Source organism: Panthera tigris, chromosome E1, assembly GCF_018350195.1.
Source record: "Panthera tigris isolate Pti1 chromosome E1, P.tigris_Pti1_mat1.1, whole genome shotgun sequence".
Taxonomy (NCBI): Eukaryota; Metazoa; Chordata; class Mammalia; order Carnivora; family Felidae; genus Panthera; species Panthera tigris.
The window spans coordinates 2,473,129-2,496,708 of record NC_056673.1 but is presented as its reverse complement, the minus strand read 5'-3'; the positions used below and the strand labels follow the sequence as shown (position 1 = coordinate 2,496,708).

Sequence of the window (23,580 nt, the reverse complement as noted above, 5' to 3'; positions counted from 1 at the left end):
CTCTTGATCTCAGCTCAGGTCTTGATCTCAGGGTTGTGAGTTCAAGCCCTATGTTGGGCTTCACTGAAAAAGAAAAAAAAAAAAAAGCAGAATTTGTGATCTTACTTATATAACTGTTATTAATCCTCTGGTATCAACTCTTTAGAATTTTCAATGTCCATACATACACATGAGTAGTTAAGTGAGTAGAGGTGGGATCGTATACTTTCCAACAATATATCAGACCCATCTCCCTGTGCTATTAAACGTACATCCGTCGTCACTTTTGTGGGTGGCATATTCTTCTTTTTTTTTTTAAGTTTTTTTTAATGTTTATTTATTTTTGAGAGAGAGAGACAGAGTGTGAGTGGGGGAGGAGCAGAGAAAGAGGGAGTCACAGATTCCGAAGCAGGCTCCAGGCTCTGAGCTGTCGGCACAGAGGCTGACGCGGGGCTCGAACCTATGAACTGTGAGATCATGACCTGAGCCGAAGTTGGACACCTAACTGACTGAGCCACCCAGGCGCCCCTGATGGCATATTATTCTTTTTGTTGATGAACCATTGGTCATAATTTAGACACTGAATGAGGGCAGGCAAGTAACATAAACGTATAAACTGTAAGAAACACAATCTCGAGACTTCTACGGCGATGTAAAGAATTGAAGATCCGGGGTGTCTGGGTGGCTCAGTCGGTTGACTGAGTGTCCATCTTCAGCTCATGATCAGAGGTCAGAGGTCATGATCTCGTGGTTTGTGGGTTCAAGCCCCATGTCTGCTGTTAGTGCAAAGCCTGCTTCGGATTTTGTCTCCCTCTCTCTCTGTTCCATTGTGTCTCTCAAAAATAAGCAAACACTAAAAACAAAAACAAAAGGTTGACGATCCACCTTAAAATCTAAATTATAAAAACAAAAGAGGGGTGCCTGAAGAGCGTGCAACTCTTGATCTCAGGGTGGTGAGTTGGAGCCCCACGTTGGGTGTAGACATTACTTAAAGATGAAACCTTAAAAAAAAAAAAAAAGATTCAGCCAAAGAGAACACATCAGGGGCTCAATTCTTGAATGATTCCAATTTTGGGCCCTTCACACCAATTTAGAGCAGATGGGCCTTAGGACAATCTTGATCAGGAGATAATGAAGCTGGTCAACCCCTCCCCCAGATGGGAGCCAGAAAAATCCATTCTCCTATGGCTCCTTGGCTCATCTCAATCTGACAGGATTTATATCTTTTGGACGTGATCAACTTATCTAGTGATGGGGCTGTTTTTAAATGTCAATTGCATTGGAATGCATCCTTTCTGGAGAGATGCATAAAGAGAGTGTAGTTGCTTCTGAGGAAGGGGTCTGGGTGTCCAGGGGACAGATTTTCCCACTTGCTAGTTCAGATTTCCTGAGTTTTCTGCCATGCCAGGTTTCACTTCTTTTTCTTCTTCTTCTTCTTCTTCTTCTTCTTCTTCTTCTTCTTCTTCTTCTTCTTCTTCTTCTTCAAACAAAAGGCTACATAAGTAAAACTCAATGCAGGGGCACCTGGGTGCCTCTGTGGGGTTAAGCGACCAACTCTTGATCTCCAGTTATGATCTCACCGTTCGTGGGTTCGAGCCCCGCATCAGGCTCTGCTGCTTGGGATTCTGTCTCTCCTCTCTGCTTCTGCGCTCTCTCCCTCTCTCAAAATAAATAAATAAATTTTTTAAAAAATGTTTAATGCAGAAGAAAAGGGCATAAACTAGGAAACGTAACGTTTCCCAAATTTCTCTTGTCCCCATCTTGTTTTGCCTTTGCTTCTTGGTGTGCACGGTTTTCATGTTATTCTCTCGGCCAGTTCTGGCAGGATGTCTGTACTCCAGCATCGCTCTGTCCTGCAGCCACAGCCGGCCTTGGGTTCCTGCCCACTCATCACTGTATGAGCCTCCTGCGAGGTGATTCTGTTAGACGTTCGGGCTGATCTGTATGAGGTGATAAGGCCCTGGGTTCTGGCCATGGCCGGGAGAACAGAGGGGAGGGCACCGAGGAGGAGGGCTTTTTAAAGGGAGCCTTGAGAAAGCATCATTCAGACAACTCTCAAATCTGTCAAACCTGCACATTGCTGTCACCACTCTTTGAAAGTTGCCGTAGCCTCCTGACTTCCCAGCCCCCTCCTGTAAGAGCCCCCTTCCATGAGGTTATTAATATTTTTTTAATACATATTTTTTGAGACAGAGAGAGAGCACGAGCAGGGGAGGGGCAGGGAGAGAGGGAGACACGGAATCCAAAGCAGGCTCGGGGCTGTCAGCACAGAATCCGACTCGGCACAAACCGCAAGACCATGACCTGAGCCGAAGTCAGATGTTTAATTGACGGAGCCACCCAGGGGCCCCGGTATTTTTTTTTTTTTTAATCATAGTTATGCATGTTATTTATTTATCTATTATTTACCTAAAATGTTGGGTTTTTTTTTTTTCTTAATTTATTTTTGAGAGAGAGAGAGTGCAAGCGGGTTGGGGCAAGGAAGGGGACAGAGGATCCAAAGCAGGCTCCACGCTGACAGCGCTGAGCCAGATGCGGGGCTCGAACTCACCAACCCTGAGACCCTGAGACCCTGAGACCCGACCAGAGCCCAAGTCAGCTGCTCAATCAACTGAGCTACACCCCGGCGCCCCTACTTGGTACGATTTAAAGAGTCCCATACTGCTCTACCGCTGATAGAAAAGAACAGTAGTCTTACAACTCCCAAGGTTCTCGAAAGACCATTGGTTCAATTGAGTGTTTAAATTGTTACTATGTTTTGTCTTGGACTCATCTGTATATGTCAGACTAAAAATAGCACCCAAATGCTGCCGCTTCTCCCTGCTTCTGCTTTAGCGCGAGCACTGACTTCCCACCGCTCACTCTCTGTGCGGCCGCCACCGCCACCCCACCCCCATTCCCCAGCCTGCCCGTGCTTCCAACATTGTATCACAATTCCGGAGGGATCTGTTGGGTGTTTACACTGCCGTGATTATGCAAATACTCTGCACAGTCGAGCCCTGTGGATCCTTCCCCCCACCCCCAGCCATTTATGTGTTTTCTGGAACTGATACTTTTTTTTGTCCTTTTTGTTTGCTTCGTTTTCCGTGTACTGCGCCCCCCAAATTCTCCTTTAGTTGTGGTACCTGTGCTCTAAGGGTATACAAACACGTAAGGAATTTGATCTCTTCCATTTGAAGAATCTCCTGGCGGAGACTTTAGACCTGCTTGCTCCAACAGAGTGGCTGATCTTTAGACCACACTGCGGGTTCTCCCTGCACAGCCATCTTTTCTTTTAAGTTTTTATTTATTTATTCTGAGAGAGAGAGTGAGCATGGGGGAAGGGCAGAGAGACAGAGATAGAGAGAGAGAGAGAGAGAGAGAGAGAGAATTCCAAGCAGGCTCCACACCATCAGCACAGAGCCCAGCGTGGGGCTCGAACTCACACACCGTGAGATCACGACCTGAACTGAAATCGATAGACACTTAACCAACTGAGCCCCCCGGGCGCCTGCCTTCTGGATTCCCTTGCGGGATACCTGTCTCTTCCATCTTTTCCTTAGTTTATTTTGATAGAGCTGCTGCTTCTTTTTTTTTTTTTTTTTTACATTTTATTTATTTTTGATAGAGAGCACGCACACGCACAAGTAGGGGAGGGGCAGGGAGAGGGAGACACAGAAGCCGAAGCAGGCTCCAGGCTCTGAGCTGTCAGCACAGTACCGGATGCGAGGCTCGGACCCACAAACCGTGAGATCATGACCTGAGCCGAAGTCAGTTGCTTAACCGACTGAGCCACCCAGGTGCCCCTTGAGGGAGCTTCTTAAGAAAAGATACTTGGGAGATAAATTTGTTGGGACCTTGGGGCACCTGGCTGGCTGGGTTGGAAGAGAATGCAACTCTTGATCTCAAGGTGTCAGGGTCGTGAGTTTGAACCTGACGTTGGGTGTAGAGATTGCTTAAATAAAAACTACAAAGAAAATTTGTTGGGACCTTGCAAGTCTGAAAATGTTTTTGTTCTACTCTTGTACTTGACAGCGTGGCTGGGTATCTAACACTAGGTTGGAAATAATTTGCCCTAAGAATTTTGAAGGCATTTCTCCATGGCCTTCAAGCTTCTGCTGTTGCCTCTTACCAAGAAGCCTGAAAAGTTTCTTATTCTGGAGTCTTTGTATGAAGCCTATTTTTATTCTCCTTCTCTTTTCCCCCAACCACAACTTTTAGGATCTTCAGTTTTTCCTTGCCTTCTGACATCTTATGTGGAAATGTTTTAGTGTGGACCCACTGGGTCTTTGCCATCTCGAAACTCATGTTCTTCAGTTACAGAAAAACGTTTTTTAAATTATTATTGTTTTGGGGGCACCTGGGTGGCTCAGTCAGTTGAGCGTCTGACTTCGGCTCAGGTCATGATCTCACGGTTTGTGGGTTCGAGCCCCGCGTCGGGCTCTGTGCTGACAGCTCGGAGCCTGGAGCCTGCTTCGGATTCTGTGTCTCCTTCTCGCTCTGCCCCTCCCCCACTTGTGCTCTGTCTCTAGCAGAAATAAATAAATGTAGAAAAAAATTGAGCCACCCGGGTACCCCTCTGGGAGATTTTTAAATTTTTATTTCCTAACACTTCTATTGAATTTTTATTTCTGCTTTCATGTTTTTAATTTCTAGGAGATCTTTCTGTGTTTTTTGTTCTTTGCATTTTAAAAACATTCTGTTGCTTCATGGATATATATTTTCATCTTTCTGAGGATATGATATTTTTTTAAAAAATGTTTTTCGTCTTGCATAATCTTTCACTTTAGAGGCTTTCCTCAAATGTCAGGCAGTCCTCAGTTGTCTGCTCATATTTAAGATTGGGATGCTAAGGTACAAGTAGACACTCGTGTGTGTGTGTGTGTGTGTGTGTGTGTGTGTGGCAGATAAGGAGGTGTGTTGACTGTGGACTTCACTCTAGGGTGATCCACTAGGCCATTTCTTTGAGGAACCCCTAATGCCAGTATCCTTCTTCTTTTTTCTCATCTGATCAGATTTACCAGAAGACTCTTCAAGACTCCCATTTGAATTTTTTAAATTAAAATTTTTTTTAACGTTTATTTATTTTTGAGACAGAGAGAGACAGAGCATGAACGGGGGAGGGGCAGAGAGAGAGGGAGACACAGAATCAGAAGCAGGCTCCAGGCTCTGAGCCATCAGCCCAGAGCCCGACGCGGGGCTCGAACTCATGGACCGCGAGATCATGACCTGAGCTGGAGTCGGACGCTTAACCGACCGAGCCACCCAGGCGCCCCCCAGACTCCCATTTGGAAGGTAGAAGCTTGGCTATATATATTCTTCTTCTTCTTTTAAATTTTACTTATTTCAGTAATCTCTACACCCGATAAGGAGCTTGAACTCACGACCGTAAGATCAAGAGTCTCGTGCTCCAAAAACTGAGCCAGCTGGGCGGCCCAGTCTGTACATATTCTTAGAGCTGGGTGAAGAAGAAATCTGAGGCAAGTCTCAACATTCAGTATGTAAACTTCCATTTAGTTCCCATTTTCAGTATCTAGCCAACATTCATCTAGCAATCTATCCATCATTCTGTCTTCCTCCCAATCCCTATGTACTTAGAAGTCCAAAGACAAGCTGGGCCATTCTTCTGACACATCCTTCATCATCCAGCTAGAGTAATCTTACTAAAAGGCAGTTTGGCTGAAAGTCCTGTAATGGTTCCCACTTCTCTCAGTAGAAAGTCCAAACTTCTAAATATGTTCCAGTCCCTGCAAACTTTGGCCCGACCCTTCCGGCCACGTGTTTCCCGTCCGTGTTGGTTATAACCATGTTAGTTAGACTCTATACAGTCTAACCTCTGTACCTCAGAGGCACTGTACTCTCCCCTCTGGGCCTTGTGAATATGCCATTCCCCATCGGAAATGTTCTCCTTTTTCCCACTCCTGTCCTTTGCCTGAATGAACAATGACTACAGCCGGTGAACAAAAGTTAAACCCGAAAGGACTGTTGGTGTCAGAGGCTCGGAAGTTGGTGACGGTGTCACTTCTGAAACAAAATTCAGCTACTGCTATTGCTTAAGAGCCCAAATTCAAAGTCTCCAGTCTGACGGCCTGTACTCTTCCTTTTTAAAAATTTTATTTCTTGGGGCGCCTGGGTGGTGCAGTCGGTTAAGCGTCCGACTTCAGCCAGGTCACGATCTCGCGGTCTGTGAGTTCGAGCCCCGCGTCAGGCTCTGGGCTGATGGCTCGGAGCCTGGAGCCTGTTTCCGATTCTGTGTCTCCCTCTCTCTCTGCCCCTCCCCCGTTCATGCTCTGTCTCTCTCTGTCCCAAAAATAAATAAAAAACGTTGAAAAAAAAATTAAAAAAAAAAATTTTTATTTCTTTTTTTTGGGGGGGTTGGGGAGGGAGGGAGAGAGCGCGCGCAAGCGAGCACGCACAAGTGGGGGAGGAGTCCAGAGAGGGAAACACAGAATCCGAAGCAGGCTCCAGGCTCCGAACCCGGCAGCACAGAGCCCTACCTGGGGCTTGAACTCCTGCACCGCCTAAACCCAACCCGGGGCTCTATCTCGTGAACCGTGAAATCAAGAGTCAGATGCTTAACTGAGCCACCCAGGCACCCCAAGGTTTATTTTTGTTTTATAGCTTTAACTACGACTCATATGCCGATGATTCCAACATCCATCTCTCCAGCCGAGACCTCTCCTGGAGGAAGCACATGTGTGTCGATTGACCTGCAGAGCATTGATCCCTTCATTTTGGTTAATATTTGCCAGGCCAGGAACTGTGCTAGGTACCGGGTATACAATGGTGGGCACAGACAGACACGGAACCCAGTCTCTGGCCTCACGGACCTCACAGATGGCAGAAGACAGACGCTGGACAAATTATTAATAGTACAACCACGATGAGCACCCCAAAGGAGTATAGGATGCTTTGGCAGTGTGAGATGAAAGAACCAACCCCGTATAGGCACAGTGGAAGACTAAAAGAAATTATATATGTCGAACGAGACGTTTGTCGAAGACAAGAGATGTCCCCCTGAATGGTGGACCCTCAAACTCATCAACGTCTCTTCCAAAACTTTGCCTCCTGAGTTCTTTCTTCCATGTGTGGCATCACCATTCACTCAGTAACCCTGAGTACTTCTTCATGGACTCCTGACCCCACCCCACTCCACCCTCATCACCAATTCTCAGTGATCCCGCTGCAAACGGAACAGGCTCAGACCAGCTTGTCCCTCTGTTGCTGGCAGCCCTCATCCAAGTTAGGTCCTCAGCCTCTCTCTTTCCTGCAATCAATAGCTCTTCACGGGGTCCCCTCTCTCTTACCTGCAATCAATAGCTCTTCACGGGGTCCCGCGCCTTGGGACCACCCTTACTCTTTACCCTCCATAGTTGTAGAATGAAAATCTTATCCGATCACACTGCTTAACATCTTTCAGTGGCTCTTCAGTATTGATAAGGGAAAAGCCATTCTCCTTCATCTGATTTACAAGTCCCTCACAGCCTACCTTCCCGTAGCTCCTCAAGCCAAATGCTACTTGAACTGGTTGTGGTTCCCCAAAGGACATGCTTTCTGCTTCTCTGCATCACTGTAATTCCTGATATCTCAAGAATCCTTTTACTGCACTTTTCCTCTAGCAAACGCCTACTCAGCCCCCACCTCTCCATTCACTTCCCCTCCTCAGTCTTTCCTGAAGACCTTCCTGAAGGTTACTCTGAAGAACAACTTTTCGTTGTCTCATTGGGATTCCCTCTCTACCTAGTCCTTATCTCTATCAGAACGTCAGTGGAACCCGATGCACTTATTTGTTAATTTGTTTAAACTGGTCAGTCCCTTCCCCAATGTATTATAAAATCCTTATGGGGGCGGGGGGAGGGGGGACTACTGCATCTTGTCTTTGTATCCCTGGCACTTATTAAGGCTGTTGGAACACAGTGAGGTCGATATAAACACTTGCTAACGGATCAAATGCACAGCACGTGGTCCTAATTTCTGTGCTACTTTATTTATTTCTGCAACTAAATTCCCTATCTCAGTTCAAGAATCCGGAGTTTTCCCTCTACTACCCTTACTCCGTAACATTTTTTCCTATTTTGAACATCCTCAGCATTTGGATACCAAATCTTGTGCCAATGTAAGTTGCCTTTGCTTTTTGGTACTGCCTTGAAATTAACCTTTCATTAGATGCATGATCGGAATCTTCTCCGGGCAAGAACGCGACTCTTCAATCTACAGCACAGAGTCACACATGCTCCCGGGAGTCGATACGTGCTTGTGGACGATTAAGCACAGCGCACGCGCACCAGGCCTTTTTTTTTTTTTTTTTCCTTTGACTCCTCTTTTTATTTTTTCCTTTGGAGCGTGCGCACCGAGAAAGACAAAGGTGGGGAAAGTGACCAAGCAGTCATTCAGGCGCATGCCCATCCCTCACTTGCCCCAGCCCGGGGAAGCTCACAGCGGCGAAGTGGGTGTGGCCTGCCCGGGAGCAGCAGAAACCCAATCCGACTGAGTGGGCTCGGCCCCTCCCTCCGCACGATTGGTTAGTTATCAGTGTTGTGGGGCGGGGAAAGGAAGAGATGTGGGCGGTGGAGTGGGGCGGGGGGGGGGGGTGGCGAAGAAAGAGAGCCGTCTGGCTCTGCGCAGGCGCAAGGGGGCGACCAGGAGAGGGCGTGAGAGAGCAAAAGGGAGTGTGGAAGCCCTGATGCGCTGGCGAGCGCGAGCTGGGTCGCCAGCCTTGACGCCTGCGCCGTGGCCCTCGGGGCCCCGCGCGCGGCGGGCGGGTGCCCGGTGCGCCTGCGCAGTAGGCGGCGGCGGCAGGGGGAGGTGGAGGCCGTGGAGCGGCAGCGGCAGCAGCGGGTCCCGGGACTGAGGCAGCAGCGGGGGCGGCGGCAGGCGGAAGCTGAGGTGACGAAGGCAGCGGCGGCGGCGGCCGTTTCCCTCACGGTGGCGGAGACCAAGGCGGCGGCGGCGGACGGGGAGCGGCCCGGCCCCGGCCCCCTGCTCGTTGGCTGTGGCAGGGCCGCCGTGGGGCCGGCCCGGCTCCCGCCCCCCGCGGCTCCCCCTCCGGCTCCTCCCCCGGGGAGACGCCGGGGGCCCGGCCCGGCCCGGACTCAGACCGCCGCTGCAGCCGCCGCCGGGGCAGTCGGAGGCGGCGGCGGCGCCATGGGCGGCCTGGCCTCCGGGGGGGACGTGGAGCCGGGACTGCCCGTCGAGGTGCGCGGCTCCAACGGGGCCTTCTACAAGGTGAGGCGGCGCGCCGGCCGGGGACACCGGTCTTCGGCGCCCTCCCCCCAGCCAGGGAGGGGGAGAGTGGGGCGGGATCGCGCCTCTGGAGCGAAGTCCTGGCCCTTCGAACCTTAGACCCACGCTCCCACCCGCAGCCCTCCCGGGGAGACCTCTGGAAGTTCACCCCCTTCCCCCTGTTTTTGGTCTTTCTATTAATTACACCTGCTCTTGACCCCGGTCTCGGAGAGAATGAACATCGGTGTTCATTATTGTGCTTGGATCAGCGTCCGCTCCCCCCCCCCCCCCCGCAACCGAGACCCCATTTTCCCCGCTTCTCATTGACTTTCCTTGTTTCCTAGTAGGAGACCTGCCTTAGACCTGCATCACATCCCACCTCCCACCCCCCTCTTCCGCACGGTCCAAGCACATGGAGAATTCTCTTTCTTCTTCCCTATTACCCCCTTGGGAAGGCCGTCCCATATTAGATCCTTTTATCTTCCTCAACAGAGGCCTCTGCCTCCTGGCCCTGGAAGACTCACCCCACTTTCGTGTTACGTTTCTGCTCCCAACCCAAGGAGAAACGGTCGGAATCCATTTGTGACATTTGCTATCTGTGACCTCGGCAACTCTGGGTTGTGCCGGTCAAGTTCCCTCCTAGCCGTAAGGTGGCATCTTTTCACGAGTGTCTTACCCCACCCCTTTATCCCAAGGCTAGCTGCTCTACGGTTCTACGGGGATGGGGTTCTTTTTGTCATCTCATTTTGACCTCCGAGGTCTTCAGATCGTTCTTGTAGGTTCTTCGCATCTCGGCGGGTGCAGGCTTCGTGTTCACCATCTGTAACCTCTGAAGGGGGGAACGTGTGGGGATTTTCTTTAAGGATCTTAAGGGTTTCCACTTCTAGAAGACTTCTTGGCCGACTCTCTCAATTTGGGAATCTGATCCGCCTTCTTTTGGAGAAGGGGGTTGTAAAGGGTCCTTGTTTGGTTCCTTACAACTCCTTTTACTACCACCTTCTTTATTCCGAATCCATTTTCTAGGACTTTTTTTTTTTTTTTTTTTTCCTTCTTCCCCTCATTTAGATGAAGCCAGAGGGAGACTCCTCTTGCCGCCCAGGAATTTTTCTTTGTGTGACTGTTGTTATTTTGAGCCTCCTTTGGACTTTTGTGCCTGGAATCGCCGCAGAGACTTTTCTGATTTCCCCGCCTTCTTTCATTTTGCCCTGAGGAGCAACAGCAGAGATAGCTTCTTGTAACATCACAGGTCTGGAGAAGGGCCCCCTTTCTTTCACTTCTTTTCGTGCCTTCTCTCCCTTAGTAGATGGCTCCACCTTCATGCCCTTGGAAATGACTTTCTCCAGCTCTTCTCCTGTGAAGGCGTGTAGGTGGAAAGGGTCTCGAATTTGCCCTTGTGGTGGAAGGTTTCTGCCCCAGCTTCAGGTGATCAGTTCAGTGCAGCCTTTGTTACCCACCCTAAATGCCTGTGCATTTCTGCCTGGCCTCCCTCCCCAGATTTCTTTATAGTCAGTGCCTCTGGCTACTCTTATCTGTCTTAACTTATCCCATCAAGTTCAGTCTTTGGCGTTTTATCCACCACTTCTGTGTTCCAGTGTATTCCCCCAGGAACCACCTTATTCCAAGTCTGAAGGAAACTCCCAGAAGATCTCTTCTGTCATCTTTTTCTGCATACTTTTCTAACATGAGACTTTTTCTTCTAGCCTGCCTCCATAGCATTTCTGTTTTCTTTGGCAAAAGTCTCTAATTCCTTTCTGATTCCGATCGAGTACATTTGTCTCTTGTCTCCTTTTTCTTCAAACTTGCGTTACCTTTGTTGAAAGGCCCTTCCTGCTAAGATTTTAGCCCCGTGTTCCCCACTGTTTGGTCCTTCGTCCTGGTCTGTCCCACTCCTAAACTCTGGGTTCCAAGAAAAGTGATGCTTAGTGTTTGACATTGAGAGACGACGTTTGCTTTTGTTCTAGGAAGCATAGGAGCTAAGCATCGCTGGGAAAGATTGGTACCTAGTTCAGATTAACTGTGTGAGACGAACGGGAAGGGAGACGTTTCCCTCTCCACGTGTAAGCGTCAGACTGAAATCTCTGTCTGAGTTTTTCCTTTTTTCCGCTGTGGGCCCTGGCAGTGATGGGCTTGGGAGAATCAGGGAGAGGATATTTTGAAATCAGAGAGTAGAGTTTGCAGTTGAGCTGAAAGCCAGGTGATGTGGGTTTTCTGTTCAGGCCACGTTAGCATTTTGTGCCCCATGGCACAGTTAAAAACAAACAAATCCGTAAATTCAGACTAATCTTTCTTCAACTTTTCAGTGACATATAGATACTTAGCCATTCTGACCTTGCTACTGATTTAATATTCATGACTCAGCAAACTTTGGTGTGGGTCAAAGAGTGTTTACCATGTTTCTAGAATTATGAATTTGGGAAGGCCCCTTTCTCCTGTCTTAGAATTGGGTCCTGCTGTTGATCCTCCCAAGTTAGGACAGAGGTCGGGTCTGGGACCTCGCTTCTCCTGTAGCTATCCCGCCAACTCTTCTCTTTCTGCCGGCTCTTAAGTGTATTTTATTCTCTGAGCTGTACTCTCAGATGAAATGTCTGTTCACCTTTCAGGGCGCAGTTATCAAGTTCCCAGGCCTTGCCTGGGTACCCAAATTTCCATTCCTTTCTCAAGAAATTTAGCATCCTCAGCCTCAACCTGTGGTTTTTACCCAGGCCCTGCCTGCTTTTCTCCCAGAAGTCCCTCCTCTCAGAGCCCAGGACTAGGATGGAGGTGAGGGCTAATTGCATACTTTGTAATCTGAGGAAACAAGCATCTAGAAACCTGGGTCACTCTTCTGTCTGGTCCTAGGCCCTATAAGCCAAAGCCACCATATGCCATGGCCGCCAAATTGAGTCATCTTTGCATCTAGTTGGCCTTGTAGAGATTGACTCACCTGCTCCTGCCCTCACCTGCTTATCTTCTTAATGAGCATGGACTGAGCAGAACTGGGAGCTCACCTTCTTCCACTGGTATCTTTGGAGGAAAACAGACCGGTGATGCAGGTGAGAGTAAGGAGCGGAGACTGGGTTGGAAGATGAAGTCGAGGAGCAAGCTTGTTTGGGAGAATATTTGAAGGAAAAAGACCCTGGAAGTATAAGAGTGTGTGGCATTTGGTTGAACTGCTGAGTAATGTGTAGAGAAACTCCATTTCTGAGCTCTACATTTCTGCCTTGGGGAGGATGGTAGCTGAAAACACAGGGATTGCTACTTCTGCCCGAGGGCCAACCCTGACATATTGGGGGAGAAGTGGATTAGGGCTGTAGGCATATCTTTTGTGGGTGAGTATATCTAGGAGTGGGAACCTCTTCCCAAGGGAGAAGACAAGTGGTTCTCTTCTTCTGTCTCTTCCACTGCCTTGTATCTCATCCCTAAATGTTTTGAGAATAGCTCTCGCTCTCACACTATTTTCCAAGGTTGGAGATAGACGTTTCGGACAAAGAATTGGATAAAGTCAGAAGAGGCTGGTTGAAATGTCTCTAGAAATCCAGACAGACCCTCATAAAGGGAGAAAAGAAGAGGGAAGCCAGAGATGCAGTGTGAGTGCTTATGGGAGGAGGACCCAAAAGGAAAGAAGGACTTGGGCAAATAACTGAGGAGCAAAACTGTGTCAGAAGACTTGGCGTGGAGAATAGTAGGAGTGGGCATTGATGGAGCTGAATGAAGAGTGGAGAAAACCTGTCTGGGGAGGGGAATGACAGAGAAGAGTACAGGTGAGGAAGAGGCCGGGCAGCCCCGGGAGTACTAAGTTCCCTGGACAGTAGGAAGGTGCCGTAAGATCTATGCCGAAAGAAGGGAAGGGCGGTCAGCCGGTATCGAGAGTGAAATCTGGATTTCGCTTTTCCCACCGTAAGGAAACAGCAGTACAGTAAAATGTGCTTGACCGGTTCTTGCAGGTGCGAGGGAGACGAGTCTGCATTTTTGGTATTTTCTCTCCTGAGCTCAGCTTTTGTGCTTAGCCGCAGAGCTTGGGAATAGTTCTTGTGCATTAGCCTTTTGAAACCCCTAATTTTTAAATTTTTATTTAAAAAAATTTTTTGTTAATGTTTTATTTTATTTTTGAGAGACAGAGAGACAGCATGAGTGGGGGAGGAGCAGAGAGAGAGGGAGACACAGAATCCAAAGCAGGCTCCAGGCTCTGAGCTGTCAGCACAGAGCCCGACGCGGGGCTCGGGGCTCGAACTTACGGCCTGTGAGATCATGACCTGAGCCGAAGTTGGACGCCTAACCGACTGAGCCACCCAGGTGCCCCTGAAACCCCTAATTTTTAGAAACAGCTTTATTGAGGTATAAACAGTGAAGTACCTGTATTCAAAATATAGTTTGTTAAAGTTTTGACATACGTATATCTTTCTAAATATCTGTATAGATCTATGTCAGACCGTGACCACAATCAAGATATTTCCTTCACTCCCAAAAGTTCCCTGTCAATCATGGATCTGCTTTCTGTCATTAATAAATTAATTTGCACTTTCTGATTTTTGAACTAAAGTGAAAAGGCAATTCAGTAGCGAAAGGGTAGTCTTTTCAACAAATGGTGTTCAAATAACTGGCTATTCATGGATAAAAAATGGCTTTTGATCATATCTTGCACCATATGCAGAATTCAACTCAAAGTGGATCACAAACCTAAATGTAAAATAAAAACTATGAAACTTCAGAGGAAGAAATATAAGAAAACCTTGTCGCCTTAGATTAGGCAAAGGTTTCTTAGGACACTAAAAGCTCAATTCTAAAAGAACAGATTGATCAGTTAGACTTTCAGAGTTAGTCCCTAATTTTGAGTATGTGAAAAGTCGAGAGAGAAGGTAGAAAAATGGGGGAACACACAGCCTTGGCCTCTTCAGTGAGGACACAGGCAGTAGGAAGTGGACCAGCTAGTCCGTCATCCCTGTTCCTCTCCCATGTCATGATCTCAAGATTGGGGTTTTCTACGAATTTTATCCTTTTCATATTCATGGCAGTGTATCACAGTCTAGGATTCCAGAATCTCAGATCACTGAAGTCACGATTTTTCCTTCTGTAAATTGTGTTCATCGTTTTGAACACCAGTGTCCTGATTATCCACTTAGGACCCAGCCGTGAAGGCACCAAGTTTGCTCAGGTCTCTTGTTGCATCGGGGCGCTAGACCCTCCTCTCTCTTGGCGGATCCTGATGTCCTCTAGGTGTTCCAGGACAGCCTCACACTGTCTCATGGGATATTCTTAGCCCTGCTGTGTGTTGTTGGTATTTTAATTGAACTCTGGCAAGTTGCTCAGCACAACAGGAGACAGACAGATAGGGAGGCCCCTGTGGGAGCCATGCTAGACCGTCGGTTTCCAAGCTGTTCTGATGGAGGTGGTTTGTCCCCCTTCTATTTAACTTCTGTCTCATCTTATCTGTGGATTTTGCCACTTTTCTTTCCCTGCCAGTACCATGTCCTTTGTCTCTATCTCAACATTTCGTACTTTTTCCCCAGTACAGGTTTTTCCGGCCCTATCTTTAGATTGCTTCTGTCCCCATCTAATACTCTAGGTAACGGCCTCTAAATATCTCTGTTCCCTTGATGGCCACAGTGGTGGTAAATTGTCATTTTCTTTCTCTCTTTTTCTTTCTTTCTTTCTTTCTTTCTTTCTTTCTTTCTTTCTTTCTTTGTTTTCTTTTCTTTTCTTTTCTTTTCTTTTCTTTTCTTTTCTTTTCTTTCTTTCCTTCCTTCTTTCCTTCCTTCTTTTCTTTTCTTTTCTTTTCTTTTCTTTTCTTTTCTTTTCTTTTCTTTTCTTTTCTTTTCTTTTCTTTTCTTTTCTTTTCTTTTCTTTTCTTTTCTTTTCTTTTCTTTTCTTTTCTTTTCTTTTCTCTAATTTGTCCTAAAATCCATTCTAGGGCTTTGTGAAGGATGTCCATGAAGACTCTGTCACCATCTTCTTTGAAAACAAGTAAGACCTTGGGAATAGAGAATGCAGCATACTGGGTCCTAGAAGGAGAGTGGAGAAGAAGGGGTGGCTGAGTCCTATGAGGCCTGTAATAGGTGGGAGAGAGCCAGGGCTTTGGGGGAGGGGCGGTCAACTTCTATGGATCCCAGGTGAGGGTGGGGGACATTTGACCTAGTATTTAGGTGCTAGCAAGCGACAGAAGACACCAGTATGGAGGAGGACCTGGCATTTAGCCTCTGATCACCAGAGAAGGTGGCAATTGCTCAGAAGAGGCCATAACCCCCTCCTGAAGAAACGGGCAACCACATTGGCCCGAATGGCTTTCATGTCACGGTTTCCCTTGCAGCTGGCAGAGTGAGAGACAGATTCCCTTTGGGGACGTCCGGCTACCGCCTCCAGCTGACTATAATAAAGAGATCACAGAAGGGGATGAGGTTGAGGTAAGGGCCACGGGGCCCACCCTTTCTAGATGTCACTTTTCCCAGGATTCTGCCATCTTCCTTGCCCTGATACTCGTACCCTAGGCTCCTCACTGCTTGGTTCACTCTCCTTCCCTCTCCATGCTGAGCCGCTACACCCAGCCCGGTGGCCTGTGAAAAAGTGAAATGCACCGGTTCCCTGTCACTGTGTGTCCAACCAGACTCTCAGGGGCTTCCCAGTTTCGAGGAGTCACTTTTCCTCCATCTATGGTAACGGCACATAAAATCACAGTCTGATTTTTAGTTTGCTCCTTCCTCTAGTTTCCTTTGTCTTGGCGTAGCGCGCCAGTCAGGTGTCTGAATGCTTCTTCAACTCGTGATGTTTGGGGATGGTCCTCAGTAAGTCTTTTATTTTCAACTTTTCTTCAGGTTTATTCTCGAGCCAACGAACAGGAACCTTGCGGCTGGTGGCTGGCCAGGGTGCGGATGATGAAGGGAGATGTGAGTTGACTCGGAGGCCCTTGGAGAGCTGTTGAGGCAAAGACCGTGGTCACAGAAGGTGACCACGTGGGAGACAGGTGCTCAGGTCATCCCCAACTTCTCCATTCTTTCTCCCTTTCTGCCAGTTCTATGTCATCGAATATGCTGCCTGTGATGCCACTTACAATGAGATTGTCACCCTGGAGCGCCTCCGGCCAGTCAATCCCAATCCTCTTGCAACCAAAGGCAGCTTCTTCAAAGTGACCATGGCCGTGCCTGAGGATCTGAGAGAGGCGTGAGTTATTGGTGTCGCGAGGGGGCCTCCTTGACATTCCTCCTCCGCCCTGATTTCTCCCAGCGCTCTCCGTCCTGTCTTCTCCAGAGCCCCTTCTGCTCCCAGTTCCTCTCTTCGTCCCTGTTCTCTACCTCAGTCCTTCCTCTTTTCTTGTTTTTGTCATCCCCCCCCTCTTCCCTGAGCCTCTGACTGCACTCTGCTCTGTGCCTCTGAGCGCTCTTCTCTTCCTCTGCAGCTGCTCAAATGAAAACGTCCATAAAGAGTTCAAGAAAGCGCTGGGAGCGAACTGCATCTTTCTCAACATCACAAATAGTGAGCTCTTCATTCTGGTGAGTTACTCCACCTGAGTTTCACATAAGCCCTTTTAGCAATTTTTCCTTCTACCTTTTTAACTCCTTTGCAGAAAGGAAGGAGCTCAGAGGTGCTTATATTTACTTGTCAAAGGAGACTTTATTGTTCCTGACCCCCGAGGGCCCAGGTAGCCCACGTTTCCCTAGTTTCCCTCGTGTAGGACCATCATTTATTTTTTTAACCTGTCTATTGTATTGCCATCTGGGCTGGACCCTCCCTTGCATATTTGGACTCAAATAGACTGTACGGTTCTCAGCTCTGCTTGCTACCTAAAATCACTTCCCCTAGGTCCTCAGATAGTAGGCCCTTGTGAGACGGACAATGATTTTTCTTTTCCTTAGCTTCATTTCACACCACCTGTCCTTTTCTAGATATTCAGGCATCCAGATATCCCAGCTCTTGGCTCTCCCCCAGTGTGTATTCAGTCTTTTTTTAAATGACTTTTCCATTGGTTTCTTCCAGTCAACCACAGAGGCTCCCGTGAAGCGGGCGTCCCTGTTGGGTGATATGCATTTTCGAAGCCTGCGCACCAAACTGCTACTCATGTCCCGCAACGAAGAAGCTACCAAACACCTAGAGGTGAGTTCTGGCTCCACTTTTTCCTGCTGAATGCTATTGTTGTCCTCCCCCTGTCCCACCTCCATCCTTCACTCATGCTCTTGTGTTTACAGAATAGAAAGACTAAGGTCTTTCTGGGCCATTAAACCTGCGTCCACTGTGTTATCCCAGACTCCTCCAGATGGCAGAGCTCCGTCGTGTTATAATAGTACAGTCGTTCTCAAACTTTTTTCTTAACTGTGGGACCTTTTGATCAAGTGAAATTTTACTTGGAAACGCAATGCATAAAACAGATCAATCAGAGCAGCTCTGTCTGAAAGCGGAAGAGGGGGTGTGGCTTCGACTTCCACCAGCCTCCCCCATGTCCCTTCTGGGAATCAAAATGCTTTGCAGGATATATGTGAGAACCATTTGTACGCTGGACGGACCACTGGACTTGGAATCCCAAGTCTTGTTTTGTCAAATATCGACCTTTGGCAGATCATTTGATTTCTGTGGGCTTTGTCTCCATCTGTGATAATGAGGTAGTTAGACTAGAATATTCCTACAAGGTCTTTTCCAGCTCTGATATCTTACGGTCAGATTCTCTTTCCTTAGGTAGTATACTGTCCTAAACAAGCAGGGTGTGTGTGTGTTTCCATTTATCAAGAGAACTGAGCTCTTGGGGAGGCTTTTCTCTGAGCTTGAACAAATTCTGGATCATGCTAATCTTTCACTTTTGCAGGGATGCTACTCAGAGCACTGGCAGTTAAAAATTCACCTTTTGCCCCAGATGATACAAATTCTGTCTGCTCCAGGTCCCAGCGAGCAGATTCTCTGGTGACCGAAAGTAGACTGTTCAACTCTCCTAGGACCTGGGTGTATTGATCAGTGTGGCAAAGTGTGCCGGATACTAAGCCATATGTGCAAGGTCTTAAGAATAGGAACACGTCAGGGCGCCTGGCTAGCTCAGTCAGTAGAGTATCTGACTCGATCTGAGGATTGTGAGTTCAAGCCCCACGTTGGTCGTGGAGCTCACTCAGAAAAAAAAAAAAAAAAAATAGGGGGCACCTGGGTGACTCAGTTGGTTAAGCGTCCGACCTGGGCTCGGGTCATGATCTCATAGCTTGTGGATTTGGGCCCTGCATGGAGCTGTCTGCTGACAGCTCGGAGCCTGGAGCCTGCTTTGGATTCTGTGTCTCCCTCTCTATCTGTCCCTCCCCTGCTCACACTCTGTCTTGCTCTCTCTCAAAAATAAATAAAAACATTAAAAGTTAAATTAGAAAAATAGGGGTGCTCGGGTGACTCGGTTAAGCGTCCGACTTTGGCTCAGGTCATGACCCCGAGGTTAGTGGGTTTGAGCCCCACATCGGGTTCTTTGCTCAGCACGGAGCCTGCTTCGAATCCTCTGTCTCCCTCCCTCTCTCTGCCTGTCCCTCATGTGTGCATGTGTGCTCTTCTCTCTCAAAAATAAACATTTAAAAAAAAGAATGGGAGCATGTCTTTGTTTTTGAGAGAATTGCTCTTATTTTTTGGCCTTTTTTTTTTTTTTTTCTAATTGTTTTGAAACATTGCAAAGGAAAAAATACAAGTGCCCATGTACTCATCAGGCCGTCTAAGAAATAAAACCCTTGGCGAACTTCTCTAGAGGACATTTGTAAATCATTGTAAATCCTCTTCTTCCCTCCCTAATTCTTTTATTTTGCATGCCCAGTGTAGTCCCTTTTATTCAGCTTTCTCTTTTTGCCTCAGTGTAAGTCGTTGCCGTGGCACAACCTCATCTGTCGTGGAAGTAGGAAGTAGTGGACTGCAATCAGGAGTGTCCCTTTTCAGAAATCTTTCTTGTTTGGGGCTTCCAACCTAGGACTCCCTCTTCTAGAACCTTCCCTGTCTTCCTGCCCTGGTACCCAGGTGTCTCTCTAAGAGCAGGTTGCGAAATGAGGTCGTGTGGTGGTCCACGGCTGCTTTCCCGCTTTTTCAACCCCTGCTTTCTACTCCACTTGTCGGGTTTTATTTTGGGGGTTGGTAATAGTTTGGTTAAGGTAACAGTAGTTCCTTAGCCTTGCATTTACCTTGTGAAAGGTCCTTTCTCACTGACTTTACTTAATCCTCTTGCTAGTCTGGGAATGGGGTAAGTCAGGTGTAATCATTTAGCAGATGACAGAATAGAGACGCAGAGAGCGTGTTTTGTTTAGGATCACATAGCCAGATCACGTTAGAGCCAAATCCAGAACTTTGGCGGCTGCCAGCCAAACTCTGCCCTCATTTACCTCCTCTCCCCGCCAGGCCATTGGCGTCCGCAAGGTAGGAGTGGAATGAAAGATTCCCGGATTCTCTGTGCAGGTCCTGGGGTCAGTGGATCTGGGGGTAGTTCTGACTTGTTTCCACACGTTTTTCTCTCATCGAAGTCATGCCGAGCGTCAGGTGCCTGGGACGGGTGTGTGGGGTTCCGCCACCAGGGATCCGGCAGCGCCTTTTCCTTTCAGACAAGTAAGCAGCTGGCGGCAGCCTTCCAGGAGGAGTTCACGGTGCGAGAGGACCTGATGGGACTGGCGATTGGGACTCACGGTGCCAACATCCAGCAGGCCCGAAAAGTACCTGGGGTGACCGCCATTGAGTTGGGTGAAGAGACCTGCACTTTCCGCATCTATGGGGAGGTCAGCAAAAGCCAGCTGTCGCTTAGGTGGCTTGGGGGTAGAGAGAAGAAAGGGTGAGGTGGCAAGGAAGCCCGAGTCCTGTCCACCTCCTTCTCTGACTTGGTGGCAGCACGCTTTCCCAAAGGCAGAGGGTGGCAGGAAGACGATTGAGATCCAGGGCCCCTGTGTGAGTAACTGCTCCCCGCTGCTCTCTGTAGACTCCTGAGGCGTGCCGACAGGCCCGGAGCTACCTGGAGTTTTCTGAGGACTCCGTGCAAGTGCCCAGGAACCTTGTTGGTGAGTGGAGGGTGTGTGCAGATAAAAGGATACAGGCGGGGCTCGGTGTGAGATTCCCTGGAGGGGTTCTAGGCCTGGCGCCTCCCTGCGGACTCCCAGCTTCACAAGGACAGGGCCAGCAGTCTTGTAGGACTGACGGAAATGGAAGAACGGATTTCCAGGGATCGTAAACTTGTCCTGTGAAAACTCACCAGAGACTTAGAAGCAGGAGAAGACTTAAACCGAATCCATATATAGAAGCTGGAAAACTGTTGATCTGTTTTTACTTTTTTTCTTTTCTGTTAAAAAAAAAAAGGCCTAATTCCTCCTTTACCCATTCAGGCAAAGTGATTGGGAAGAACGGGAAAGTGATCCAGGAGATTGTGGATAAATCTGGTGTGGTGAGGGTTCGCGTAGAAGGTGACAATGACAAGAAGAACCCCAGGGAGGAGGTACGGGGCGTCTGCATCTGGAGATTGGTTTCCAGGAGTAGGTGGGGTTGTTCGCAGAGCCCCCTCTCCGTGGGCCGGGATCTCTAGGGTGGAGGATGGGGACTCGTGTCCTCCAGGAGATGCAGAGCCCAGAGCGGTCCCACTGGCTGAGCTTCCGGAGGGGCCAGGGTGGACTTACTACTCGCATTGACCCTCCTAACCCTTCCCGTCCTCTCTGCCGCGCAGGGCATGGTTCCCTTCATATTTGTTGGCACCCGGGAGAATATCAGTAATGCCCAGGCTCTGCTGGAATATCATCTCTCCTACCTGCAGGTACCCGAGCCGGAAGCCTGGGACGGGAGGGATCTGGGTGTAGGAAGGAGACGAAGGCTACTGGTGGCTAAAGTTAGCAGTTGTGACGCCCAGTTTGTATCTTGAGTAGAACAGAAAGCACTGAATGGAGATCTGGGGCTGTAGGGTTGGACCGCAGAATCTTCCTTGCTTAGCCAGTGTCTTCCGTCTTGCATTCCCGAGAGTTTAGGCGTATGGGGACGGTCGGGGCGGAGAAGCCTGAGTGAGGATTGGTCGTCGAGCTCACGTCTGTTCCCCCTTCCGTATCTTTCTCCATCTCCCACCCAACCAGGAGGTGGAGCAGCTTCGCTTGGAGAGGCTGCAGATTGACGAACAGCTTCGCCAGATCGGGCTGGGCTTCCGCCCTCCCGGGAGCGGGCGCGGCAGCGGTGGCAGTGACAAGGCTGGCTATGCCACGGATGAGAGCTCCTCCTCTTCCCTCCATACCACCCGAACCTACGGGGGCAGCTACGGGGGCCGGGGCCGCGGCCGGAGGACGGGCGGTCCCGCCTACGGTAAGACGGCTGCCGGAGGTGAACAGCGGTGGGCCTTGGAGAAGCAGGGGTCTGGGCGGAATCTCCAGGGAAGGGCGATGGACACATTGAAGATGCGGTTGGCTGGGGGACTTGTGAGTGGGAGGGGTGGGGTGAGTGACCCTGACTGAAGCCCGCTGTGTCCTTCAGGCCCCAGCTCAGACCCATCCACAGCTTCTGAGACGGAGTCCGAGAAGAGGGAGGAGCCCAACAGAGCTGGGCCTGGTGACCGGGACCCCCCAACCCGGGGGGAAGAAAGCCGGAGGCGGCCGACTGGGGGCCGGGGTAGGGGGCCCCCACCTGCCCCCCGGCCCACCACAAGATACAACGCTTCGTCTATTAGCTCAGGTACCAGTATCAGACAGCTGGGTTCGAGAGCGTAGGCCGAAAGGGAAAATGATGGACACGTGATGACCAGGTCCTCCTCTTCCTGTAACCAGTGCTGAAAGATCCAGACAGTAACCCCTACAGCCTACTGGACACGTCTGAACCAGAGCCCCCGGTTGATTCAGAGCCCGGGGAACCCCCCCCAGCAAGCGCCAGGCGCCGCCGCTCCCGCCGTCGCCGCACAGACGACGACAGGACTGTCATGGACGGAGGCCTGGAATCAGACGGGCCCAGCATGACGGAGAATGGCCTGGGTAAGGGCTCTGCCTGGGGTCTCAAAGAGTTCGAGCTGGGCAGGAACGGAGGTGTGGGAGATGAGGTGCACGGCTTGGTTTTTCTCTGCCCCGCAGAAGACGAGTCAAGACCCCAGCGTCGGAACCGGAGCCGCCGTCGCCGTAACCGTGGGAACAGGACCGATGGCTCCATCAGTGGAGACCGGCAGCCAGGTCAGCTCACACTGGGTGCCGGCGTCCTTCCTCGGAGCTGAGAGAACGGGCTGCCTCCCACCGTATGAAAACGGGGGGTTGGGGTCTGGTGGGTGTCCGGGAGCTAGACACCTGGTTCTTTCTGAAACGCTTGGTCCTCTGCCTTTCCCAGTGACTGTGGCTGACTACATCTCCCGAGCAGAGTCTCAGAGCCGCCAGCGGCCGCCCCTGGAACGCACTAAACCCTCCGAGGACTCTCTTTCAGGACAGAAGGTAGGCGGGCGAGATGTCCTTCGGTCCACCTCCTTTTCTCCGCCGGGCGGGCACAAGGCATTCGCAAAGGAACCTCTTGCTAAATCGCAGAGGAAGCGATGTCTGCAGTCTAGACCGCCGTCTAGAATAGTGGAAAGTTTGAGCAGGACAGAGGGAGGTTTGTTAGGGTGCTTCTGGACTCTTTGTAAGAGTTACTAGAGCCTCCGGTCAGGGGACAAGCCGTTGGGGCGCCAGATGCCACAGCACTAGGATGGTGAGGGATGTCTTGCCTGAATTTCTACTGACCATCCTCCCTCCTTTCCCACTTCCTCCCCAGGGCGACTCTGTCAGCAAGCTTCCTAAGGGCCCCTCAGAGAACGGGGAGCTCTCCGCCCCCCTGGAGTTGGGTAGTTTGGTGAATGGGGTTTCATAAAACCTCCAGCCCGCATCCCTCCCTTCTCCATCTCGCTTGCTGCCCAACACCATGGCCTCACAGGCCCGACTGACCTGCGCTGGAGCTGCTCTTATCTAGGGGGGAGGGGGGTGGCACAGCAGCTTGGGTCCCCCCTCAACCTCCAGGAGCTCGTGGAGGGGTGTGTAACAGGGTCATACCCCCCTCCCTCTTGTCCACCCTTACCCCCAGGGTGAGGGGAGCCTCTCTCCTTCCCCATCAGACTGGATGTGCCTTTATCCTCCAATGCCCCGATCTCTCTGAACACCCCCATTCTCCGCCTGCTGGTGCGGGGTGCTCCTTGATCCACCCAGATTTGACAGTTCAGGGGGGCTCCCCTGCTATCCCTCCTCCCATCCTGTACCCCCCATTTCTGGGGCCTCATCACTGTGGAAGACGGGGATAGTAAGGGTATAAGTGGGTGGGAGGCATGGGGAAGGTTTTGGAGTAGAACCAGGGGTGTGTATGAAGGGGGGTGACAAGGTCCCCCAGGGGAGGGGGGACCAACCTTGTCTGGTGGATGAGAAGGCGTATTTATTTTTCACTGTACAGTATTTAAAAAGAGAATAAAAAAATCCAAATGGCTCTGTGGTTCTCGCGCCTTCCTTGTGCCAAGTTTGGCACATCGGTTTCTCTAGG

The 23,580-nt window shown here is 49.7% G+C and overlaps 1 protein-coding gene across 1 annotated transcript; it reads left to right on the top strand.

Moving 5' to 3' along the window:
* Positions 1-8,725: 8,725 nt before the first annotated feature.
* On the top strand, positions 8,726-23,526 carry FXR2 (FMR1 autosomal homolog 2). The gene is made up of 17 exons (XM_042967624.1): positions 8,726-9,183; positions 15,068-15,120; positions 15,464-15,557; positions 15,966-16,037; positions 16,163-16,311; positions 16,547-16,640; positions 17,125-17,241; positions 19,686-19,856; positions 20,054-20,132; positions 20,454-20,563; positions 20,789-20,875; positions 21,186-21,408; positions 21,577-21,774; positions 21,867-22,067; positions 22,164-22,259; positions 22,411-22,511; positions 22,828-23,526. The coding sequence occupies exons 1-17, from the start codon at positions 9,103-9,105 to the stop codon at positions 22,921-22,923; spliced, it is 2,022 nt and encodes a 673-aa protein (XP_042823558.1). The 5' UTR covers positions 8,726-9,102; the 3' UTR covers positions 22,924-23,526.
* The last annotated feature ends 54 nt before the right edge of the window (positions 23,527-23,580 follow it).

Coding starts and splice junctions, on each gene's coding strand:
- FXR2 (XM_042967624.1), top strand. CDS start 9,103: ATGGGCGGCCTGGCCTCCGGGGGGGACGTGGAGCCGGGACTGCCCGTC. Junction 20,564..20,788: donor AGAAGAACCCCAGGGAGGAG/GTACGGGGCGTC, acceptor TCTGCCGCGCAG/GGCATGGTTCCCTTCATATT. Junction 22,260..22,410: donor CAGTGGAGACCGGCAGCCAG/GTCAGCTCACAC, acceptor TGCCTTTCCCAG/TGACTGTGGCTGACTACATC.